Source organism: Aquarana catesbeiana, linkage group LG01 (genome assembly GCF_042186555.1).
Source record: "Aquarana catesbeiana isolate 2022-GZ linkage group LG01, ASM4218655v1, whole genome shotgun sequence".
NCBI classification, from domain to species: Eukaryota; Metazoa; Chordata; class Amphibia; order Anura; family Ranidae; genus Aquarana; species Aquarana catesbeiana.
In genome coordinates, this window is record NC_133324.1 from 98,659,699 (window position 1) to 98,683,247 (window position 23,549).

General features: G+C 44.2%; 1 protein-coding gene across 2 annotated transcripts in view; it reads left to right on the plus strand.

Moving 5' to 3' along the window:
- The window catches only part of PARP8 (poly(ADP-ribose) polymerase family member 8), a 416,167-nt gene that overhangs the window by 181,678 nt on the left and 210,940 nt on the right, over nucleotides 1-23,549 (plus strand). For both annotated transcript variants that reach the window (XM_073622188.1, XM_073622196.1), the window contains exon 4: nucleotides 13,465-13,551. In XM_073622188.1, the coding sequence (XP_073478289.1) occupies nucleotides 13,465-13,551 (87 nt within the window). The remainder of the gene's footprint in view (nucleotides 1-13,464; nucleotides 13,552-23,549) is intronic.

The following is a 23,549-nucleotide window of genomic DNA, read 5'->3' on the forward strand; positions in this document are numbered from 1 at the left end:
TCCTCTGCGGCTCTGCTCGACGGCTCTCTTCCTCAGCGGCTCTAATTCCTCTGTGGGAAGTGGCGACTGCGGCTCCCGTGTCCTTGTCTCCTCTTCCGCCAAAGCGTTAGGCATCCAAAAGGATTGCCTGATGCTTTGGCCAATCGTGAGACAGGTCCCACTGACCTGCCTGCTGATTGGCAGGGAGGAACGTTAGTATGAAAATAGCGAAAATTCATTCGCTATGCCACACAACAGGGTGGGATCAGGACGCAGTGCTCTGTGCCCGGAGCCCACCCTATTTTGGAGCCTATTAGAGCCTCAGGCTCTAATCACGTGCTTCAAAATACACACCCCCGCCTATCTCCGCCATAGTATTTCATGTGTCCGGCATCCTGAAAGGGGCTGGGCATATGAATAGGGAGGGCGGTGGAGGTGTTGGGGGGGTGGCGCCCAAGCGCCCACAATGCATGGGCCACCACTGAAAATATACGAATCAAACTGCAATCTTATAGTAAATCTGTCTGAAAGATGCATTGCTGCAAGGGTTTCCAACCTCCTGCAGCATTTTTTACTGACAAAACATGGAAAATTTACTGGCGGAGCACATTTTTTTACTGGCAACCTAAGAAATTACAGGACTCCTATTGAAAACTAACACAGTGAATATTTGAACAGTATAAACATGATATGGAAACACTGATGAAACCTATAACAAAGTCATTTGCTTGATTTATACTTCAAAAGTCAACACATCATCAGATTATCAGCCCCTGATATTTACTGGCAGTTGTAAAAAAATCACTGATTTTTACAAACTTTCAGTAAATTTACTGGCGTTTGGCAACCCTGATTGCTGCTCCCATTTTTGCGCGGCTTTGCTGTGCCGCAAAGTTGATAAATGTTATGTAATGTATAAACTATTGAGCTCTGTGTAGAGCATTCATAAACTGGAAAGAAAGCCTAATCAATAGATGACTTCCAGGAATACAGTAGTTAGTGTATAGATAAATAAGAGGCTGACAAAGCAAAGACAGGCTCAGCATTGAAGCTTTGCTGAATGGGCTGTGTCATTCTAAATAAAAGTGTTTATTCATAATTGATCTTCAAGGTATCTAGACCCCAAAAACAGTATAATTCTGAAGTTTTCCAATCCTGAGATGTGGTGGCTGCATTAGTTTTCTAAAGTTACAATATATTACATTTTTATTCTAGGGTTCAGAACTTTAAAGGAAACAATACACACTTTGAGGTCAGTGGCGGCTGGTTGTTCTATATTTTTATTGGGGGAGGGGGCAAACAAGACACCTGTTGACTCCCCCCCCCCCTTGTAAGTCGGTCGGTCCAAAGGTTGCTCGTCCGTCCCCACACCAGCCCTGTACTTACCCCATATAGCACATTCGGCTCCATGTTGCGTCTCCTCCTTCTCCATGGTGGCTGCTTTGTCCTCCTTCCCTTGGCGACCAATACGAACGCTTCTCCTCTCGGCCAATCGGGTCAACTCGCTTCCTGACTGACTGAAGGAGAAGCAGGAAGACAATAGCGAATATTAATTTGCTATTGTTACACAACTGGGTGGGCTCAGGGCCTTTTTTGAAGCCTATTAGAGCCTCTGGCTCTAATCACATGCTTCTAAACAAAAAACCAAAAAACATTGCATGGATTAGGGGAGCAGCGCCCTTGCGCCCCTAATGGATGGGCTGCCACTGTTTGAGGTTATTTTTTTACCAAAAAAAAAAATCTTTCTTTTTAGATTTCTGTCACATTTTTAAAGGTATTTTATGTATAGATTTATGGTTCATTGACACCTGCAGCACAGGTGTGGCTTTCAGAAGGGAAAGTTGCCTCCTCCAGAAGACCTGTTTTGTTTTGTTTTTTGACAGCCAAACAGGGTTATTGAATGAGAATATCACACTGCAACCGCAAGTCCAGCATATGGTTATGGTATGCCGCCATTCACTTGAATGGGTCACATTTAGTGGCGGTACTGACTGCTGTATGTGACAAGGGGTATCGTTTTTTTGCCATGCCTATTGTTTTGAACCAGTCTAAGGCAAGCCATAGACGGGTTGCAGTTAAGAAAAAAACCCATGATTCCCCCATCAACACAGCCAGTCCTGCAGAGCTGTTGTGTTCTGCCGGGGGGGAGCCTTCTCTGTCGGCAGAACACATTGATTACTGCTGGCTATAGCTGCCAGAAGTAATTGCTTGCAAAAAATCAAAAAGGCTGGTTGTGTTGAAGATGATCAATGGATCGACTTCAGTACAACCAGCATACCTCCCAACTTTTTGAGATGGGAATGAGGGACACCTATCAGCAAAAGTAGGCATAGGACACACCCCTTGCCACGCCCCCTTAAAGGAGAATTGTACAAAAAAACAAGATTGGTTAAACCCACAAGTGCTTTTTTTTTACCACTACTATTCCTTTATATTGGCTTTTGGAATTTACAAATGCAGCAATTTAGAAATCAGATGAAAGGTTTAGCACTGGAAAACACTTTTTGATGGATAAAAAGTGCATTTTATATACATCTATATAGATAAGACCAAAATGAGGGACAAATGATGAGGAATGAGGGACAGAGGGACATTGCTCCAAATCAGGGACAGTCCCTCGAAATCAGGGACAGTTGAGAGCTATGCAACCAGCCTGCCCATAGGTGGGAGACAAATCTCAGACGGTTCTTGCTGAAGTGGCCGGCTTAAAGGATCTATCTGTGGCCGGCTTAAAGGATGAGTTTGCCTTTGGGAACATGTTACATGTCCCACCCATTTTTATGGTGGAACATGTAACATGTTCCCACTCCTGCAGCCACCGCCCGCTGCTCTCTCTCCCTGTGACATCAGTACAGGGAGAAGTTCCCCGTACTAGCTGACACTTTTTGGAAACAGCGCGGCTGTGTGTGGCTCAGCCCACATGGCCACATCATTCTTTCACAAAGCTCTATGTGTGAATTCACTACAAGCCCGGACATCCTTTGCAGCTGCAGGAGAACTGCATGGCATCAGCGACCTGCTGATCATGGGTGCAATGCTTTCCAGGAAAAAAAGGTGCATTTATTTTTATTTTTTTTTAAGTGAACTTATCCTTTAGGTAGAATGATAGTGAATCAGTGGCTCAGAATGTATTGAAGTCTGAGGATATGGTTTCCCAAAACTGTTTTCAGCTAAAATGAAGAAGGTTTAGAACCTGTTTCAGGACATAGTTCCTAATTGTTGCTTGCTGATGAATGATAGACATGCATTGGGAAAGATAAACAACAAATACAATCACTACAGTGCATTGCTTAGCAAGCACTAAAACTTGCATATGTAACAAGGTAGGCATCCCTTGAGTACATAAAATATTTAATAAAAAAACTATACCTAGAGTCAAGGTTTACAAAGTATTATAATATATTGATAGAATCATTCCATTAAGCTAATCAAATGTACATACTTAATGTCTTAAAAAAAAAAAAACGAATTTAGAATTGAATTAAAGTTTAAATTTAAATTAAAGGCTGTCAATTTCTAATAAAGGAAACTTGTGTTGAAAGGAACCTTCCTTGCATTCTTCTCCTTTCAAAAATACTTCCTCTCTGGCTGTTAGGCTGATCTAATGTCTTTATTTCTGAGCCACTGACCTGGACGCTTGCAAATCTGGAATTCTGACTACATTTGATGCATGCTTGTTCCAGGTCAGTGGCTCAGAATGTATTGAAGTCTGAGGATTTGGTTTCCCAAAACTGTTTTCAGCTAAAATGAAGAAGGTTCAGAACCTGTTTCAGGACATAGTTCCTAATTGTTGCTTGCTATTCGATTATGCTGTCAATACCATCCACATTGTAAGAAGAGCCCAGTTATGCAGTTGAGGCCAAAATGAAAAGCTATTTTGCAACATAGAAAACCTCTGCAAATGATGCCAAGAAAACTCCTTGCAGCCCTCATCAACTCTGTGAGACCAGTGTCTTAGCTGGTGGCCTTATGTTGTAAGGAACTATTTTTTTTTTAAATTTTTCGCATAGGGACACAGTGATGATTAGGCTAGGACTTTCTTTTTATTTAAAGGTTTCTTTACTGTCCCCGCCTGTGCTAACTTCAACAGGACAGGAACGGCCATATAATGAAAAGAAGGAAAAGCTACTGTTTAAAAAACACTGTAGCTTTGCCTTACCTTGTAGGAGTATTTTCTAAATTTAATGGCAACTATGGCAAATGAGGGGATTGAGGGGATAAAAATGTGGTACTTGGGTGGACAACACTGTAACTCACAAATATGCAGTGATGTGCTTGTAGGTGGGGTGTAGCAGCAATAACACACACAGTGCAAGTGCAATGTAGAAACTTGTATCGAAGTAAAGAGAGACAGTTCACAATAAGGCTCGATTCACACTATTTATTATTATTATTATTATTATTATTAACGATTTATATAGCGCCAACAGTTTATGCAGTGCTTTACAATGTAGAGGGGGGACAGCACAATTACAGTACAATTCAATACAGAAGGGACAGGAGGGCCCTGCTCGTAGAGCTTACATTCTAAAGGGAGGGGGTGGTGGTACTGTACAAAAGGTAATAGATGGTTAGAATTTTGAATTTTATACGGTGGGGTAGGGGAAGCCAGTGAAGGGATTGGCAGAGAGGAGCAGCAGTTGCGGATTGGTTAGTGAGGTGTATTAGTCTAGCAGCAGCATTCATAATAGACTGAAGGGGGGATAGCCTGCGTAAGGGTAGGCCATTAAGGAGAGAGTTGCAGTAGTCAAGGCGGGAAATAATCAAGGAGTGAATAAGTTGCTTTGTGGTGTCATTAGTCAGGAAGGGTCGAATTCTGAAGATGTTGCGGAGGTTAAGGTGGCAGGATTTAGCCAGTGATTGGATGTGGGGGCTGAAGGAGAGGTCAAAGTCAAGGATTACACCCAGCACCCTGGCATGTGTGGAGGGACTAATGGTTGTGCTGTTGATCTTAATGGTAAAGTCGTGGGGGGGAGGCCGGGAAGGAGGAAATATTACAAGCTCAGTTTTAGAAAGATTGAGTTTAAAAAAGTGGTGTGACATCCATACCGAGATGTCATTCAGTAAGTTGGAGATCCATGAGGAGATCGAGGGGGTGAGTTGAGGAGTGGAGAGATAGATCTGGGTGTCATCGGCGTTGAGGTGGTATTGGAAGCCATGGGCCCAGGGAAGAGGTATAGAGTGAGAATAGGAGGGGCCCAAGGACAGAGCCTTGGGGTACCCCAACAGAGAGAGGAAGAGGAGTAGAGGAGATGGAGTTGTAAGTGACACTGAAAGTGCCCTGAGATAGGTAGGAGGAGAACCAAGATAAAGCAGAATCACAGAGGCCAAGGGAGTGTAGTTTGCTGAGGAGGAGCAGGTGGTCAACAGTGTCAAAGGCAGCAGAGAGGTATTATGCCCCGTACACACGGTCGGATTTTCAGACGGAAAATGTGTGACAGGACCTTGTTGTCGAAAATTCCAACCGTGTGTAGGCTCCATCACACATTTTCCATCGGATTTTCTGACACACAAAGTTTGCGAGCAGGATATAAAATTTTCCGACAACAAAATCCGTTGTCGGAAATTCCGATCGTGTGTACACAAATTCGACGGACAAAGTGCCACCCATGCTCAGAATAAATAACGAGATGAAAGCTATTGGCCACTGCCCCATTTATAGTCCCGACGTATGTGTTTTACGTCACCGCGTTTAGAACGATCTGATTTTCCGACAACCTTGTGTGACCATGTGTATGCAAGACAAGTTTGAGCCAACATCCGTCGGAAAAAATCCTAGGATTTTGTTGTTGGAATGTCCGAACAAAGTCCGACCGTGTGTACGGGGCATAAGAGTATGAGTATGGAGTAATGGCCATTGGTTTTAGCAGTTAATAGGTCACTGATGAGTTTTAGTAGGGCAGTTTCAGTAGAATGTTGTGGACGGAAGCCGGACTGTAGGGGGTCGAGAAGGTTGTTGTCCGTGAGGTAGTGACTCATTCGATCATGGACAAGGCGTTTGATGAGCTTGGAGCCAAATGGGAGCAGGGAGATGGATCTTAAGTTATTCAAACAGGTGGGGTCTAGTGAGGGTTTTTTAAGTATGGGGTAACCAGTGCATGTTTGAGCAGGGAAGGAAAGGTGCTGAAGGAGAGGGAGAGGTTGAAGATGTGGGTTAGGGAGTTTAGTTGAAGATGTGGGTTAGGGAGTTTAGAATAGAGTGGGAAGGTGGTTGCAGTAATTGTGAGGGGACAGGGTCCAGGGGACAGGTGGTGAGGTGGGCCATGGAGAGGAGTTTATCAACTCCATCGGTGGTAACTGGGCAGAAGGAGGAGATTTTTGAGTGTGGTGTTGGACCTGATGTTTTGGGTAGGGGAGGAAGTTGAATGCTGGATATCTCCTTGCGAATGGTGTCAATTTTGCTTTTGAAATGGTTGGCAATCTGTTGAATGGTAAGCAAGTTTGTGGGTGGTGGCAGTGGGGGGTTAAGTAAGAAATTAAGGGTAGAAAAGATTTGACGAGGTTTGGATTAGAGGGTTTTGATGAGAGTGTTGTAGTAGGTTTGTTTAGCAGTGTGGAGGCAGGAGTTCTTGCAGGGACTTAGATTTACGCCATGCTCGCTCAAGAGCAAGGGTGCGTCTCTTGAGACTTCTGGTGTCATCATTTGCCAGGGTTGTGGCAGATGGGGCCTGGTTTTGCGTGTAGAAAGAGGAGCAAGTACGTCTAGGGAGGATGACAGCGTGTTGTTGTAGATGGAAGTGGTTAAGTCTGGGCAGGACAGGGGTGCGATTTTGTCGTAAAGGCCATCAGTAGCAGAATGAAGAAGGGAAGGGTTGAGGTTGCGAAGGTTTCTGCGGGTAGTGGTTTGTGGGTTGGCAGCATGGGAGGTAGAAGACAAGGAGAGTGTAAAATGGATAAGGTTGTTTTCCGAGCGAGGAAAAGGGGTGTTAGAGAGGTTGCAGGGAGTGCAGCGATGGGAGAATATGAGGTCGAGAGTATTGCCGTTGGAGTGAGTGGTGGTTTGTGTCCATTGTGTCCATTTAGGTTAAAAGAGGAGTTTAGGTTGAGCAGTTGAGAAGTGGTTGCAGTATTAACATTGATTGGAATGTTAAAGTCACCTAGGATAATGGCAGGTACTTCAGAGGAGAGAAAGTAGGGTAGCCATGCAGAGAAGTCATCCAGAAAGCGTGATACTGGTCCAGGGGCCTGATAAATGACTGTCCCCTCCTTAGCAACCAGCTATATACAGTGTAATAAAAAAAAAACTGCAAATTGCTGCAAAATCACGGTAAAATCGTGTTTAAACCGCGTGTCCAAAAACGCGGCAAGCACCGCAAAAAGCACTGCAGAAACACTCAAAAGCAACATGCATAGATGTGAATTGAGCCTAAAGCTAGTGGGAGGACGGCCCAAATGGGAACACTTATGGTTCCAACAACCTGTAAAGAGCAGGTTTCAGCTGAACTGACAGTACCTGTTCGGAGAGGCAGAATGCGGCCTGGCCATCTCATGCTCAAGCAGGAAGATTTCCAAAGAGGTTGCGAGCCCAATGCTTTTGCTCTTTGTCAGAAACCTTTCCCTGCCACTAGTTCTGCCCCTACCAGGCAGGGTACCTGTTCCCACTCTACCCACTAACCAAAAAGCGCCAAACCTGGGAGCCAGGGCCATAATAGGCTCTGTCTGACCCAAGATGGCTGTGAGAGTCACATGGAGTGGCAGCATCCAACCAGATAGCTTCCCCAGTGACCCTGGAAGCCATAGAAGAGCCATGTTCCCCTTGACTTCCTCTCCAGCTGTATTGCCATAGCAGATGAGCACCACCCAGAGTGGAGAAAGTAGACTACACCTGCCTACATGCTGTGACTAGCAAAGCAAAGCCACCCTGTGGAAGGGTGGCCTGCCTCTACCTGCCTGTTAGGTTTTCTCCCTGTAGCATTGCCTAAAGTGTGGGGAATCCAGCCACCATTAAAAAATGCAGGGAAGTTTCTTTGCTCAAAATCCTCAGATTGCATCATATTTGCCAACTTTTGGATGGTGGCAGTAGATCACACAGGTTTTTTCCTTTTATGATGGGTGGAGGACAACCCTCTTAAGCCTCCCCAAAAAATGTACTCTTCCTCACTGCTAGTACCACAACAGTGCCTGTGCGACCTAATTTGCTGGCTGCTGTCTTCCCTTTTCCCCATGTTGTGGAAGGTTGGGCAGCCTGAGGCTGTAGGTTTTCCCTCTGCAACTATACCTCTAGTTTTGAGGATCCAGCCATCAGTAAATGCAAAGAGTTTTTTTGCAGCATCTCCCCAGAGTGGAGCATTTGGGGCACCCTCTTGGATGGTTGCAGAAGATCTCCTTGTATTAGGGAGGGGAGAAACATTCCCCTTGAAGCAGTTGAGGGGAGAAACATTCCCCTTGAAGCAGTTCCAACCCTCCTCCCCGTATTCCTCTATCTCCTGCTGCTCAGTGTCATTTCATATAATGGGGTTGAGCAGGTATGGCTTTCTGTGCAAAGTAATGGCAGTTGGCATATAGCCTGAGTACCTGACACAAAACATGGTGTTGGGTAGAGCTGGTATGACAACACTCAACATGGAGGTGATTTGGAGATATTTTTCTTACTTCTGCTTCTGCAGCAGCACTGCAGAGGTCTGTGGTCTGGCCCTGGGCCAAAAAATGTATGCCAACTCCTCATAGAAAGTTGGTGGGAAAATGGCAGTATTAGTGGAGAAGGAGCAGGGAAAGGGTGCAGGAGCAGCACTCTGTGCCTTTGAGGAGAAGCAGGAGGAAAAGAGAACATGGTTAGCAAATTAGAAAAAACAAACTGTCTGCTCTTCTCCCTTGAGGAGATAGAGGAGGAAAAGGGCATGTAAGTAGGCCCAAAATAAATACCTGCTATACGTCCTTGAGAAGGAGGAAAGAGATGTATTAGCACACCCAAAATAAATAACTATTGTGTTCCCTTGAGGAGCTTAAGAAGGAAAAAGGCACATTAGTAGGCCCACAAAATAGCTGCTATATTAACTGCTTGCCGACCGGCCCACGCCGATATACGTCGGCAGAATGGCTCTGCTGGGCAAAACCTCGTATGGGGTTGGGGTACCCTTTAAGAACCACCAGGGGCCGCTCGCACCCGCTGCACGGTGGGGGACCACCGGCCATGCGCAGTAGTGGGCACAAGCACCAGCATGGGGATTTGTGTGTGTAAACACACAAATCCCTGTTCTGTCAGGGGAGAGGAGACATATTGTTTGTTTCTACTAAGTAGAAGCAACGATATGTCTCCTCCCCCAGTCAGTTATATCCCCATACAGTTGGAACACATCAATATACGCTTATTGTGATTTTTCTTTACCAAAAATATGTAGAAGAATATATATTGGCCTAAACTAATGAAGAAATTTGTTTTTTAAAAACATTTTTGGGGATATTTATTATAGCAAAAAGTAAAAAAAATTGTTTTTTTTTTCAAAATTGTGGCTTTTTTTTGTTTATAGCGCAAAAAATAAAAACTGCAGAGGTGATCAAGCTCTATTTGTGGGAAAAAAAAGACACAAATTTTGTTTGGGTACAGCATTGCATGACCGCGCAATTGTTAGTTAAAGTGATGCAGTGCCAAATTGTAAAAAGTGCTCTGGTCAGGAAGGGGGTACAATCTTCCGGGGCTGAAGTGGTTAAGGTGACCAGATTTTTTAAATGAAATCCGGGGACATTTTTTTTTTTTTATTGGCAAATGGTAAACGATTTTATAAGCATATTTTCCTCAAATTATATATACAGTGTGTGTGGTATGTGTTTATGGAATGATTGTATGATATATACGTTTTTTTCTCACATTTTGTCCATGAGATTAAAAAAAGATATTTCCTAAATTTTTTGGGGATATGACTACCAAATGTTAAGAAGATAAGATAGAGAAAAAACATTATAAAGTATTAGAGGGGTGCGGAGGGTATGGCGGTGGGTACTATATACAGGAGAGGGGTGTGGAGTGTATGCTGGCCGGTAGTATGTGCAGGAGAGTGGTGTGACATGTATGGAGGTGGGTAGTATGTGCACCAGTACCCATCAGTGCAGCCTTATCAGTGCCAATCAATGCAGCCTCACCAGTGCCCATCAGTGCAGCCTCATCAGTGCAGTCTCACCAGTGTCCAGCAGTGTAGCCTCACCAGTGCCCATCAATGCAGCCTGTACAGTGCATAGAGAGAGGAGAGCCGCTGGATTACATCCCCCCCTCCATGCAATTTCCCTCTCCGCTTGCTCTGAGACATACAATAAACAGCAGCTAGACTCAAAATTAGTTTACTGAATCAGATCAGGCAGCAATTGCAATTGGTTGCCAGAGTTTACAGTGTATCATTACTGCTCACTGACTGGCTGCAACACACATTATGACTCACTGTTTATTTACTAGAGGTTACAGTACATGACATCTGCTTGTTGATTGGTTACTAGAGATTACTGTACACCAGTACTGCTCACTGATTTGTTGCTAGAGGTTACTGTACATCAATATTGCTCACTGATTGGTTGCTAGAGGTTACTGGACATCCTTACCAATCACTAATTGTTTGCTAGAGGTTACTGCCCCTAGGAGGCAGTACACTGTGGCAAATTCTGAATCACGTAGAGCAAAGCTGGAAATCTGTGGCAAGTATATAGTGGGGGATTCTACCCTTACCACCAATGTAATGGGGAATTTACAATGACCACCAATGTGAGAGGGGGATTTACACTGACCACCAATGTGAGGAGGGGATTTAAACTGACTACCAATGTAATGGGGAATATACAATTACCACCAATGTGAGGGGGGATTTACGCTGACCACCAATGTGAGGAGGGGATTTAAACTGACCACCAATGTAATGGGGAATATACAATTACCACCAATGTGAGGGGGGATTTACGCTGACCACCAATGTGAGGGGGGATTTACATTGATCACCATGTAATGGGGGATTGTACACCACCAATCGATATAAAGAGGGATTTCTACACTGACACCAATGTAATAGGAGCAATTACAGCAACCGCCAGTGTTGGGGGAAGGGGGAATATACAATGACCTCCATTTAAGGGGGAATATACACTGACAACCATTGTCAAGGAGATTTGTACTGACCACCAATGTAAGGTAACACTTCTACATTGACCACCAATGTTAGGGGAGATTTACACTGACCGCCATTGTAAGGGCAATACTGCACTTACCACCGATGTAAAGGGAAATGTACAATGATCACCAATGTAATGAAGAATTTACACTGACAAACAATGTAATGGGGATTTTACATCAACAACCAATAAAGGGGGATTTCTACACTGGCAACCAATGTAAGGGGGGGTTTCCACTCACCACAAATTTAAAGGGGCTTTTACATGGACCACCTATGTAAGGGAAGATTCAAAACGATTACCAATATAAAGAGGAGTTTCTACACTGGGCACCAATGTAATGGGGATTTACACTGACCACTAATATAATAGGAGCATTCACAGTAGCCACCAATGTAAAGAGGGATTTACACTGACCACCAATGTAATAAGGACCTTCACACTGGCCATTAGTGGAAATGAAAGGATTGTACACCAAGCCCCAATCTAATGAGAAGATTTACACTGACCACCAATGTAACTAAAACATTTAGCCTGCGTTCACATTTGTGTGTGTTGGAAATGCATGCAAAGTCGCTTTCCTGACACTACAGAAACATGCTGCCCTTTAGCAGATACATAGCAGTGCCATCAATTGGTATGGACAGCCTCACGCATCTGCTGAGATGTGCATTATTCACATGCACCAAAATTCAGGGTGCTGTGGCACCATGTTATTTTGCAAAAAGTTTTCACCTCCAATTTGCTTACCTTTGCAGAACAGGCTGATGTTAGGCGTAATGACCATGGCCACGGTTGTAGGCAGGACTTTCCAGCATGCCCCTTTACCTCCCCAGTGGGCAGCATTCAGCAGAAGTGATGGTGATATACATATGAATGCAGCCTCGTTTTACATATCAATGCAACTGGTCCACGGCTATTTACATATTAATGCCACCACTATTTACATATCAATGCAGGTTATTTACATGTAAACACAGGGTCTGCAGGTGAGTCATCTGTACACGGCAATAGTGTAGAGCTGGGCAGCTTTAGTAACAGAACTTCACACTGAGGTATCGGGACACAGCACGGGACTAAAACTTCAAGGGACAAGGGAATTTAAACTGGAATAGTTGGCAAGTGTGAGGCAGCTGCTTTGGGTCCCACGACAATGGCGGGGCCCAGGGCAGATGCCCCTTTTGCTCTACCTTAAAGAAAGCCCTGGTACATGTATTACAGAATGCACTGCATATGTCTTTTTCATATTTTCCCCTGATATACACTTTAAAAGAGAAGTATAGGAAACAATTTTTTTTCTTGAATCATACTTACCTAGTTGGATGCAGCATCTGTCCCCCGTCAGCTCTAACACTGAGAACCGAGCGATAGAACAACGCATCGGTTCTCAGGGCTCCCCTAGCAGAGAGCTGGCAAATGTCAGTCACCTGCTCTCTGCTCTGCACACCCTTCCTCTCCCCAGCTCACTGGACTGCTGGGCTATGGAGGGGGCAGGAGTGGCCAGCTCAGGCTCCCAGCTGATCGCTGAGAGTCTGAGCCGGGTGGCAGTCCAGGCATCCTGATTTCATTGTCGTGATCTTGCCGGAGCCTGGACCAGCTCTGTGACATCAGCAAAGAGCGGACTTCAGGCTGCTGTCTGCTAAAAGCGGTCACAGGAGTGCAGAACGAACTGCACTCCTGTGATTCACAGGAGAAGTACAGCCAAACAAGATTTGACTGTACTTCTCCTTTAAGTCTATCATTGATGACTTCTCTTTAAATATAAATAAATAAATGAAAGCAACACTACATTGCTAAGAGGTTCAGATGCAACTTTATTCTGATATTCTGATAAAAGTCCGGGAAGGGGGGGGGGGGGGGGGATATAAAAAGTAGCCAACTCATTTAGGAGCTCTAAGAGCGCCCCCTTCTCCAGGTCTCGATTGACAACAATGTGAATAAACTAAAAGTGAACTGGATGTTTTTTTTCTCCATGTGATTACAAGCACAGGCCTGGTCAGCAGCTTGTTCTGCCTTTTTCCACTTCTCACTTATAAAAAGACTAGCTTTCTAAATTGTCATTCTGATCCAATGGCTTAAAAACTTTGCTACTGTACTAGAATAAGTACTGTATGTAGATCAGGGCTTCTGACATTCCAGAGCCTGAGGGTTACCATTTCATTCAAGAAGATCAGTTTTTTCCAAAAGATGAAAACAGTGGCTGCGTCCATGAAAATTTAATGACGAGTTTACCCATATGGGGAACCCGCTCTACTGATTTATGCGGAGAACTTCAACAAGCGTTTGATTCTAGATTACAGCTGTAAAGGTTCTTTAAAGTGTTAGTATTGTCTTCTGCTTTAAATGTTGCCAGAAGCTTCTGTTATATCTAAAGCCATTTTTTTTTTATTGTTGCAGATAATACATATGTGTCAAGCTCAGAAAATGATGAAGATGTGTTAGTTACAACAGAACCCATCCCTATCATCTTCCACAGGATCACAGGTAACACATCAGTATTTGTAAAAATATAATTATTTGACAGCTTGTTGCGTTGTTTAACACTGTGACCAGGGAGAAGCACTGTGATAGATATTCATGGTCCTATTTGACAAGTCAATTGCAAAGGTATCAAATAGCTTAACATTTTCACAGTTAATATAACAATTTTCTGGTTACTTTAATAACACAAGATCCCCCTACCGCAAGAAATTTATTAATTCCCTCATCCAGGCTAAACAGCATAGATGGAGGAATCTCCTCTACCAGGTAATGTATTCGGACAGCAGCAGCACCCATTCAAAAGTTTTCTGTGCAACTCAGTTGAATTTTAAATTTACTGTTGTTGAGCCAGGTCATGCCAACCACAGTTCGGATTTTGGACAATTCTGCAAGAATGTATTCTTTTTTTTATTACAAGTACTTCTATAGTGTCATCAATTTATGCAGCGCTTTACATACACACTATATTACCAAAAGTATTGGGACACCCGCCTTAACACGGACATGAACTTTAATGGCATCCCAGTCTTAGTCCGTAGGGTTCAATATTGAGTTGGCCCATCCTTTGAAGCTATAACAGCTTCACCTCTTTTGGGAAGGCTGTCCACAAGGTTTAGGAGTGTGTCTATGGGAATCTTTGACCATTCTTCCAGAAACTCATTTATGAGGTCAGGCACTGATGTTGGACTGGTTCACAGTCTCCACTCTAATTCATCCCAAAAGTTTTCTATCGGGTTGAGGTCAAGCCAGTCAAGTTCCTCCACCCCAAACTCGCTCATCCATGTCTTTATGGACCTTGCTTTGTGCCATGGTGCGCAGTCATGTTGGAACAGGAAGGGGCCATCCCCAAACTGTTCCAACAAAATTGGGAGCATGAAATTGTCCAAAGTGTCTTGGTATGCTGACGCCTTAAGAGTTCCCTTCACTGGCCAAGCCCAACCCCTGAAAAACATCCCCACACCATAATCCCCCCTCCACCAAATGATTTGGACTAGTGCACAAAGCAAGGTCCATAAAGACATGGGTGAACGAGTTTGGGGCGGAGGAACATGACTGGCCTGCACAGAGTCCTGACCTCAACCCAATAGAATACCTTCGGGATTAATTCATGCATAGACAGGCCTTCTCGTCCACATCAGTGCCTGACCTCACAAATGCGCTACTGAAAGAATGGGTAAACATTCCTATAGACACGCTCCTAAACCTTGTGGACAGCTTTCCCAGAAGAGTTGAAGCTGTTATAGCTGCAAAGGGTGGGCCAACTCAATATTGAACCCTACGGACTAACACTGGGATGCCATTAAAGTTCATGTGCGTGTAAAGGCAGGTGGTGGGAGTGTCATGGTCTGGGGCTGCATGAGTATTACCAGCACTGGAGAGCTACAGTTCATTGATGGGACCATGAATGCCAACATGTTCTGTGACATACTGAAGCAGAGAATGATCCCCTCCCTTCAGAGACTGGGCCGCAGGGCAGTATTCCAAAATGATAACAACCCCAAACACACCTCCAAGATGACCACTGCCTTGCTAAAGAAGCTGAGGGTAAAGGTGATGGACTGGCCAAGCATGTCTCCAGACCTAAACCCTATTGAACATCTGTGGGGCGTCCTCAAACTGAAGGTGAAGGAGCTCAAGGTTTCTAACATCCACCAGCTCCGTGATGTCATCCTGGAGGAGTGGAAGAGGACTTCAGTGGCAATCTGGGGAGCTCTGGTGAACTCCATGCCTAAGAGGGTTAAGGCAGTGCTGGAAAGTATTTGTGGCCACACAAAATATTGACACTTTGGGCCCAATTTGGACATATTTACTTAGGGGTGTACTCACTTTTGTTGCCAGCGGTTTAGACATTAATGGCCGTGTGTTGAGTTATTTTGAGGGGACAGCACATTTACACTGTTATACAAGCTGTACACTCACTACTTTACATTGTAGCAAAGTGTCATTCCTTCAGTGTTCTTCAGTGTCACATGAAAAGATATAATAAAATATTTACAAAAATGTGAGGGGTGTACTTTTGTGAGATACTGTACATCACAAAAGGCTCCTAAATATACTTACTAGATTTTACATTTGAGTCTCTGTAATCGAATGGATGATGGGAATTACCACCATTGCACAGCATAGAGTGGGGAGATGGATCGAAAGCATATGGCCATAGAAAGATCCCCTCAGAGTCTCCCTGGTGGCAACATAAATGTAGACACTGCAACCCTAGTGATCTCTGCTTGCTTTTGGGTCCCATGCTGTCTAAGGTAACTCTACAGTATGTAAAATATCCATACCTGGAACTGTTCTTCAAATTTTGGATAGAGCAGTGAGGGGTTAGAACATAAACCAGATTTCTATTGCTGTCGTGACCCCTCTGGGGAGATTTCCCTTCAAATCCTGTGTTGTCATCAGGTCAAGAAGTTAGGATATTCTCTACATCAGAACCATAAACAATAAATGCATATTTTTGTTTAGAAGAATGGGAAAGGGGTAGAACACTTTTGTTTTTTTTTCTATTTCCTTGTTGAGCAGGTTTTGTTCACACCCTGACAGCAACTGAGGGAAAATCTTTCCAATAGCAATATAGACAACCAAAAAATCCTATTGGATTATAACGCTTCCTCGCTGTATCCAAAAATTAATACAAACTTTTGGCTAGACTTGGATTTTAAATATTTAGTACAAACTGCCAGGAGTCTGTCACATTTCTTCTCTCTAATTGGGGGAGATTTACTAAAACTGGAAGATGCAAAATCTGGTGCTGCTCTGCATAGAAATCAGTTAGCTTCCAGGTTTGTGGTGCTGAGCAAAAACATATTGAATAAATGTAACTCATTGTCTGAGAACTCCTAAATCTATTGCGAGACCTCATCAGAGTTCCATCCTGTGTGTGGCCCATCATAGTACCAAATTCCCCCTACTTTTCTACTGTTTCACATTGTTCTGATAGAGGTATTGCCCGCAAGCTGTATCCTATATATTTAAACCATACAATATAAACACAGTAAGCTTGTCATCTAAGTTAATGTGTAATCTCCTTTTATGTGTTCAGTACGTAATAAAACATATTTCAGTAGCAGGTGTGAATCAGAACTTGGCAGTGATTTTTATTCCTTAGGGAGGCAGAAGGAACCGTGAAAAGTAATATAAAAAAAATCTGCTAACCAAATATCACAATTAAATGTCTTATAAAAAAGACAAACAAACATTTCCCTTAAGGCTCCATGCACACTGGAGCTCATAAGCGGCCATTTTTTGGAGTTTGGGCATTTTTTTAACAGCCCATAAACTCCACTCTATGTTATCCTATGTGTTCATGCACACATGGACTTTTTTAGCTTTTATCAGCAGTGGAGTTTATGGGCTGCTCTCTGAATGCCATAAAATCACGTTCAAAGCGCAAATTTTCTGACCACAAAAAACGCTAAAAAATGCCAAACTCCGGTGAACGGTAAAAATCTTCATCTCCTTGAAACTTTTTTACAGGTTACCAGTTTAGAGTTACAAAGAAGGTCCAGCACTAGAATTATTGGGCTTGATATAACATTCACCACGATATCTCACATGTTTGCTACGAACACCATTTGCATATACGGGCACGTATGTGTTCGCTCCTGTGCACGAGCATGAGGGGACAGGGAGCTTTAAAAGTTTTTTTACGTTTTTTTTTTTTTTTAATTCCGTCCCTTTAATTATTTTTTTCAATTACTTTTATACTTATCACAAGAAATAAGGCATGACAGGCTCTCTTTATGGAGAGATCTGAGGTCTATAACACCCCAAGTCTCTCCTCTACCCTGGAAAGCATGTGATAAAAAAATCTTTAGTCACTTCCTGCCTCCCAGGAGCAAAGAGATGGCTGGGGACCGGCCAGTCCACAGGCAGCTCTGTGGTAATCAAATTAGGAAAGCAAAGCACAAAGACAGCACTCACAACAGGGAACACACCTCATAGATTTAGGGTGGAGTCCTTCACTGGGTGCTGTGACTCAAATGGCCTCCAGCCATTGAAAACACAGCTCCAAGAAAGATGTTGCCGGAAAATCCAGAATCCCATAAAAATCTTTATTTGCTACAAGAAGGTCAAGATTAAAAACAGCTGACACGTTTCGACATACAGCCCTGTTCGCAGCCACAGCTGGAGTTGCCGGCTACATCTTTCTTGGAGCTAAGCTCTGTGACAACCTGGCGGCACCACCGGATCGGATCCTGGGTTCCCTGATTACATGGCAGAGCCTAGAGAGGCGTCAGGTGGAGGGGGGGGTCATCCCCTCCCACTGCCTGTAAAAGCAATCCAGCGGCTAATAAGCTGCAAGGATGGCTTTTACATTGTAGGGAATTGCCGCCTGAAAAGAAAGATACTGGGATAATGCTTGTAGCTGCAAGCATCATCCCGACATCTCCACTTCAAGTCCAGGACGTCATATGACGTCTTAGGGAAGCGATGAAACCCTTTGTTTTCCTGTTACAGTAAAATACTTTTATAACATAACACTCAAGTGGTATAACTGAATTAATTAAAAATCTTACATAAATAATATATTTCCCTTCTTTCACTTTCTGGCCGACTTCCCAGTTTTCTTCCCTATATAAGACATGCTCAGTGCTGCCTGCGTTGCCTGAACAACTTCCTAGTTCTCTGAGCCCCTGTTTGCTGGTGCTTCATGTATTCAGTGTCTGATTTACCATGTACTGACCCCAGCTTCGATTTCCATTTGTGCTTGTCTGCCACCCGCACTAAGCTCGGCTTGTATCCCAGACCTTCGTTTGTCTCCTGCCATTTGTACTCTGCACATGTGGGTGGTGTTCGTATCATCAGCTGGGCTTACTTGGGGGCAGCGACCTGGTTCCAGCTGCTGCAAGTCCATCCCAACCATCAGGGCCCTGGTGAATAAGCATGCTGGGGCTTAGAGTCTGTGCCCTGGGGAACCCCGGTTGGGATTCTGAAAGGGCTCACTACTACAGAATCTTGACAGTAAGTTTTGACTTAGTTTTGTGTGTGGAAAAGGTTATTCATATCTATATTAAACATATGAGCAGATGCAAAGTAAATCTAATAAATCACATACAAGAAAAATTAAAAAACAGCATTTTTGCTTGCACGTAATTGGATGATGCAAGTCAGTAGATCTTCCCCTCGTTTACTAAACTCTGGAGCAATATACTTGTAAAGTGCATAGACTATTTACCTTTAGAGGTTTCAGACCTGATTCATCCAGGGCAAGCTTTATTGGGGATGGTCTTCCATTGGAATAACCTGGGGCATTCTCTACCCTAGGATGGGGGTCATGTGCCCTATATAAGAAGAGAATGCCAGTTACTTGATCAAAGAGCCCCATATGTTCGGAAAGAATTGTTTGAGCCGGAGGCAAAAGAAGGGAAACACCTAGGAGAGGGATGTTATGGGAAAATAGGATAGAGGATTCCAGATGGACCCATAATAATATTTACTTGCCTCTTGATAGCACCCTGTTATTAACTAAGAATGTGTCAACGCGAAAGCTGGATCTCACATACCTTTTAAGTTGGACATCCTTCTCTCCATTTTATAACCACCAGACCTATCCCCCATACCTTCCCCTCCCCTGTCTCCTGGTCCTTCTCTTTTTCCTTCCTATTTGCTTCTACCTCGAAGGAGCCAGTCACTTTTAGTTATAAGGAAGATCAGCTTTGTACAATCCCCAATCTACATACATTGTACCAACCATTATTAATGTGAGAAGGCAGTCCTGACGAATGGACATATTTAATAATATTGTGCCATGGAATTGGATTCTCAAACAGTACGATATGTTATATACGCATCTCTTGTCAAAATTTCATGACTGAAAATCCCACTCCCTTCTGTCTTACTGTAAGTTGTAAAATACAAATATAATATTTTATTACAGGGGCACGAAGAAAATGCTTGCAGTCATCTCTGCTGGCCACCTCTTCCTTAAATGTGTTAGGTCTATGGAGATGCGTGCTACAGACACCACTTATAAGAGGGAAATCAGTTGTGATTTCACAAGGCTTTCCAACAGCTGTTACCTCTGATGGGCTTTGGTGTTTCTGAAGGGAACCCATACTCATTAGATTATTGCTGTCAGGAAACTGTCTCCCAATGTCTATGAATATATCAAGAGAAGATAAATTAAATCTACAACCCAAGACCTTTAGTATAAACTCTGATGTAATACTGAAAAGAGAACAGAAATAAATAAACCTTTGTATTGCATTGCAGCTACTTTGCAAAGATTTTAAGTCCTGAACTTTGCCAATAGCAAGGTCTGAGCAGGTGTTCAGGGAAGTCAATGAACACACCTGCTTGACTCTCTATGGCCCCAGGGCCGTCTTTATTATTGATTGGACCCTGGGCAAACATTTTCTTTGGGCCCCCCAGCTTCCCCCCCATTCAAAATCAGTTTACTGTAATAGACCAGGCAGTGGTTGCCAGAGGCTACAGTACACATTACGACTCACTGATTAGTTGCTAGGTCACAGCACATAATTTCTGCTTGTTGATTGTTTGCTAGAAGGCACTGCACGTCATTACTGCTAACCGATTGGTTGCTAGAGGTTACATGCTTACTGCTCACTCATTGGTTGCTAGAGGTTACTGCACATTATTCCTGCTCACTCATTGGTTGCTAGAGGTTACTGTGCATCATTAATACTTATTGGTTGCTAGAGGTTACAGCATATCAATACAGCTCATTGATTGGTTGCTAAAGGTTACAGCACATCATCTCCCCACTGCCTGCACACCATGGACTGGGGAGATGAGGGGACCCACCAATAGACAGAAAACTCCTAGAACTTGCTATTAGCAATGAGCAGAGCAGAGAACACAACTATGAAGATTAACTGAGTGCAGGTAGGCACAGAGTCCAATGTGAGCAGTATTCCTAAGGACAGGCTCCTAGATATAAATGACTAGTAATGCCACCTGCAGTAGAGCAGTGTTGAGTGGTGAGCTACGTACACAGTGAAGAATTGAGGAGTGTGCTTTGTATGGAGTGGAAGGTTAAGTGGTACGCTGTGTACAGAATGCAGGGCTGAGAGGTGAGCTACTTACAGAGTGCAGGATTGAGAGGTGAGCTACGTACAGAGTGCAGGGTTGAGGGGTGAGCTACATACAGAGTGCAGAGTTGAGGGGCGAGCTACGTACAGAGTGCATGGTTGAAGGGTCCGTTGCATACAGAGTGCAGGATTGAGGGGTGCATTACATACAAAGTGCAGGATTGAGGGGTGCATTACATACAGAGTGCAGAGTTGAGGGTTGCGTTACATACAGAGTGCAGGATTGAGGGTTGCTTTACATAGAGAGTGCATGGTTGAGGGGTGCGTTACATACAGAGTGCATGGTTGAGGGGTGCATTACATACAGAGTGCAGGTTTGAGGGGTGTGTTACATATAGAGTGCAGGATTGAGGGGTGCGTTACATACAGAGTGCAGGGTTGAGGGGTGCATTATATACAGAGTGCAAGATCGAGGGGTGCGTTACATAACAGAGTGCAGGATTGAGGGGTGCGTTATATACAGAGTGCAGGGTTGAGGGGTGCGTTACATGCAAAGTGCAGGATTGAGGGGTGCGTTACATAACAGAGTGCAGGATTGAGGGGTGCGTTATATACAGAGTGCCGGGTTGAGGGGTGCGTTACATACAGAGTGCAGGGTTGAGGAGTGTGCTACGTACAGAGTTCAAGTTTGAGGGGTGCGCTATGTATGGCGTGCACGTTGGAGAGGTGCACTATATACAGATTGCAGGGTTTAAGGGTGGGTTGTGTACATCCAAGTCCCCCCCCAAGTACAGAGCTTTCCTCCCCCTGATTCCAGTTTAAACCCCCCCTTCAATACATAGCAGTCCTCCTGAACCATTCCACACCCCCCCCCCTTTCAATACACAGCATTCCTTGGCACCAATACCACTCACCCCCGCCTCCAGACCTCATTACCTAAAAGCCATCAGAGCGGGGCCCGGCTGACCAAGAGAAGCTGCAATATGCATGTCTGTGGAGGAACTTCTTATCCCCCGCCCCCTTCCTCTGCTCTCATATATAGCTCAATGTGTGTAGAACAGAGAGGAATGTGAACGGCAGCCGGGAGAGGAGAGCTGTCACTTGTAAATAGGGAAGCAGCGTGACAGTAGCGAGCAGCTGAGCTAGCAAGTGACAAGCGCCGGAGCGGAACTCCGGCTGAAAAAAAAAAACAGCAGGCAGCGCGGACTTCAGGGGCAGCTCAGCTGCTTTGGGGCCCCCCTACAATGGCTGGGCCCTGGGCAGATGCCCCGTTCGCCCCGTGTTAATGGTGGCCCTGTATAGCCTAACAAACTTCATTGTAGTGAACAGTACCTCTTATCAACAGCTGGTCCCCTTGCAACTCATCTGGTCTTGAGCTTGTTTTTATAACAGTTAGCACTGACATTTCCCTTGCAGAGTCCAAACTCCCAGAAGACAGATCTGGTATCATGCACATTAACCAGTTTGCCAATTTTTACAAAAAAAGTGCAAGCCAATCTCATACATCAAGTTTGTCATGTCAGCATCCCACGTACCAAGGAAAGCTGTCGCATAACCTAGCAGTCATTTAGACCTGTAAAGGGGACCTGTCTTTGCTTTGCAGGTTTACTCCTGGTGCTAAAATGGAAACTTCATTTTCTGAATTATTATGAGTAGAATAAAAAAAAAATGTCTTGAATGTTTTACAGTAGATGAAAGCTGGAACTTGGTTGATAAACTTTTTTTTCTCTGCGGCAGGATGTCTCAACCTTTTTACCTTGGAGGAACACTTGGCAAAAAGTTTGAGATCTCAGAGAACCCCTGAAATATTTTTCAGATCTACAGATCATGGAACATTTGTGTCATCAGTGAGCTGTTTATTATAACAATTGTTTTTGAAATAGCATTAAAAAATAGAATAAATATTAAAATGTACCTTTTATTGTGAAACACGTGCTTGCTTTCTTCTGCACAGATGCTCTATTATGAGTAGAAATTGTGATAAGCAGTGTATAGTGGTCAGCAGGGCAGAACACATAGGTCAGCAGGGCAGTGTACAGGAGGGCAGAGCTCAGGGGGTCAGGAGGGTATATTACATAGGAGGCACAGCAGGGCACATTACATTGGGGTACAGCAGAGTACGGTACATGGGAGGGAGGTAGCAGGCCAAATTACTGGGGGCACATCAGGGCACATTATGTGGGGGCAGCAGGGTGCATTATATGTGAGGGGCAGTAGGGCACATTACATGAGGGAAGGCAGCAGTGCACATTTAGGGGGGGCAACAGGGTACATTATGGGGCACAGCAAGGCATATTGCATGGGAGCAGGAGGGCACAGCGGGGCACATTACATGAGGGCAGGATAGCACATTATGGGGCACAGTAGGGCATATTATATGGGGGCAGGAGGGCATATTATAGGGCACACAGTAGGGCACATTATGGGGCACAGCAGGGCATATTATATGGGGGTAGGAGAACACATTATGTGGCACATTATGGGGCAAACGTAGGTGTTTTCTTTAGTGCAGCTGAGACCAAAGACCCAAAGTTAACCCCACAGCGCTGGAACTTTAGCAGCAGGAAGAGGACAGGACAACACTGCAGTTAAAGTGGTTGTCTCTGGGCTCAGCTGAACTAAAGATAATCTGTGAAAGGGGAGAGTGTGATCAGTCATATTATTCTCTCCCCCATTCACAAACCGTGTTATAGGCAGTGTAATGAATGGAGGTGATGGGGGTAGGCATGTCTCTGTCGGATTTTCTTTAATGCAGCTAAGCCCAAAGATCCAAAGCTGTTAACCCCACAGCGCTGGAATTTCAGCAGCAGGAAGAGGACAGGGCAACTCTGCAGTTAAAGTGGTTGTAAAGGCAGAAGGTTTTTTTTTTTTCTTAATGCATTCCATGCATTAAGATAAAAAACCTTCTGTGTGTAGCAGCCCCCCTCAGCCCGCCCCCCCCCACTTTTTACCTGAGCCCCATCTCTATCCAGCAATGTTCACGAGTACCTCGGCCATCCAAGATTC